Source organism: Penaeus vannamei, chromosome 33, assembly GCF_042767895.1.
Source record: "Penaeus vannamei isolate JL-2024 chromosome 33, ASM4276789v1, whole genome shotgun sequence".
NCBI classification, from domain to species: domain Eukaryota; kingdom Metazoa; phylum Arthropoda; class Malacostraca; order Decapoda; family Penaeidae; genus Penaeus; species Penaeus vannamei.
The window spans coordinates 28,867,660-28,870,159 of record NC_091581.1 but is presented as its reverse complement, the minus strand read 5'-3'; the positions used below and the strand labels follow the sequence as shown (position 1 = coordinate 28,870,159).

Here is a 2,500-nt window from a genome sequence, read left to right as displayed (position 1 = left end):
TAATTATGTGCACATACAGATATGCACATATAGTTACGTATAAATTTACACACAAACAACAGAAGAACAATATTAATAATAACAAAATAATAACAATAATGATAATAATAATAATAAAAAAAAAGAAAAAAAAATAATAACAATAACAATAATATTAAAAATAACAATAATAGTATTAATAACAAGAATAACAACAACAACAACAGCAATAACAACAACAACAATAATACTAAAAAGAAAAAGACAAGCAACACCTTACCTGGCATACAATGACCGCCACGACCACCACGATGATAACGATTGCAGGGATGATGAAGAAAAGCCAATTCACGTTCCTGTCTTTCGAACCCACGGGGGGGGTCTGGACGCCTGGGGGAGGAGAGGACACAATTGGACGTAAATATGGGTTAGTTATATATATATATATATATATATATATATATATATATATATATATATATATATATATATATTTTTTTTTTTTTTTTTTTTTTTTTTTTTATTACTTTTTTTTTGGGGGGGGGGGTTGGTATCAATTTTTGTTTTCGTACTGTGGGTGTGATTGATATTACTATTATTATTACTATTATTTATTTATCTTATCTTTTTTTTGGGGGGGTGTTATTTTTTCATAATGTGAGTTTATTTTTTGGTTTGGTTCTCTCTCTCTCTCTCTCTTTCTCTCTCTCTCTCTCGCTCTCTGTCTTATTCCTTCCCTCCCACACTCAGCTTATTTACTCATTTAACCAGCCACTCAAGCATTTAGTCACCCCTCCACCACCTTCCCTCCCCCCGCTTCCCACTCGCCCCTCCCCCCATCCCTCCCATCCCCTATCCCCCTCATCCCCCATCCCCTCACCCACCCCTCACCCCAAACCTACCGGTCTCCTTGTGCAGGACGGTGAGGTGCGCCTCCCTCCTCCCCTAACTCCCCCCATCCCCCTCACCCCCCCATCCCCCCTCATCCTCTCCCACCCTCATCCCTCCTACCCTCCTACCCACCCACCACCCGAAACCTTACCGGTCTCCTTGTGCAGGACGGTGAGGTGCGCCTCCTTGTACGAGTACCCGAGGGTGTTGAGGCCGAGGCAGGCGTAGACCCCGGCGTGACCTGGCGTGGCGTTGCTGATGGTCATCTTGGACAGGTAGATGCGATCGCCCTTGGCCACCACGGCGCCGGCGCCCTCCACGCGCTTGAAGGGCCGCTCGCCCAGCTGGTACACGTGGTGGCGCCCGTCGGCTGCCGCGCCGCTGGCGTTGGCGGCCACGGCGTCGGGCGGGATCTCCTTCAGCCACTGCGCAGGAGGGGGGGGGGGGAGAAAGGTCGTCAGTGTCATGCGTTGTTGCGTGAGGGATTTGTATGGAATGGTTATAAACATGGATGTAAATCTAACTAAAAATAATATAAATAAATAGATCAATGAATCTATATATACATATATGAGTCGTATTCATGTTGACAAATGTGGAAAGGTATGAATGAGAACGAATATCTTCGCAATACAAGAGATGTATTTAACCGGTTTCGATCATAGATTTCAGACGGAGATATAATCGAAACCGGTTAAATACATCTCTTGTATTGTGAAGATATTCGTTCTCATTCATACCTTTCCACATATACATATATGTTTATATATACATATATGTTTGTATATATATATATATATATATATATATATATATATATATATATATGTATATATATATATACATATACATATAAATATACATATGTGTACTATCCTATCCTTTCTTTAACAGTCCTCTGTAGGAAAGCAAAGAAACCTGCTCATCCGAGTGTTCACATTGCCTGAACATGAACACTTCGGCGACGTGTGTTATTCATAAATATCTTCGGAAAAAAATATATTTTGGATGGCGACGGCACCCCTGGATTCCTTGGAGGGGGAGGGGGGGGGAGGCAGAGGTCGTGCTCTAATGGGGAAGGGAAGGAGGTGGAGGGAGGAGGAGGAGGAGGTGGAGGGAGGAGGAGGAGGTGGAGGGAGGAGGAGGGAAGGGAGGAGGAGGTGGAGGGAAGGGAGGAGGTAAGAGAGGAATGGCACAGGGAGGGGATGGAGGGGGGAAGAAGGAGAAGTAAGGAAGGGGAGAGGAGGGTGTCGATGGGGAGGAGACATATTGCTAAGGAGATGGAGAGTGGTGGAGGGAGGTGGAGGGAAGAGGAGGAAGGTGGAGCGAGTGGTAGTACAGCTGAGTGGAAGAATGGGGGGAGGGGGGGAAGGGGAGAGGCACTGCTGTTTCAGAGGGGAGGAAGAGGGAGAGGGATCGTACAAGCAAGGGAGGGGGTGAAGTCAGGAGAAGAGGGAGGGGATGAGGTCAGGAGAAGAGGAGAGACCGTACTACCAAGGAGGAGAAAGGAATAGGAAGGAGAAGATCGTAAGAGACTGACTTAAAAAACACCTTTCTTGGAGGTGGGTTCGGGGGCAGCACCGGCCAGGAGTACTCAGTCACGTGGTCGGGTTAAAATCGTGTCCAGAAC

The 2,500-nt window shown here is 45.6% G+C and overlaps 1 protein-coding gene across 1 annotated transcript in view; it reads right to left on the bottom strand.

Moving 5' to 3' along the window:
- LOC113825402 (fibroblast growth factor receptor-like 1) overlaps positions 1 to 2,500 on the bottom strand; it is a 169,486-nt gene that overhangs the window by 13,491 nt on the left and 153,495 nt on the right. Inside the window, exons 8-9 of the mRNA XM_070144992.1 lie at positions 1,022 to 1,295; positions 260 to 369 (exon numbers count right to left, since the gene is read on the bottom strand). Of these exons, the coding sequence (XP_070001093.1) occupies positions 260 to 369; positions 1,022 to 1,295 (384 nt within the window). The remainder of the gene's footprint in view (positions 1 to 259; positions 370 to 1,021; positions 1,296 to 2,500) is intronic.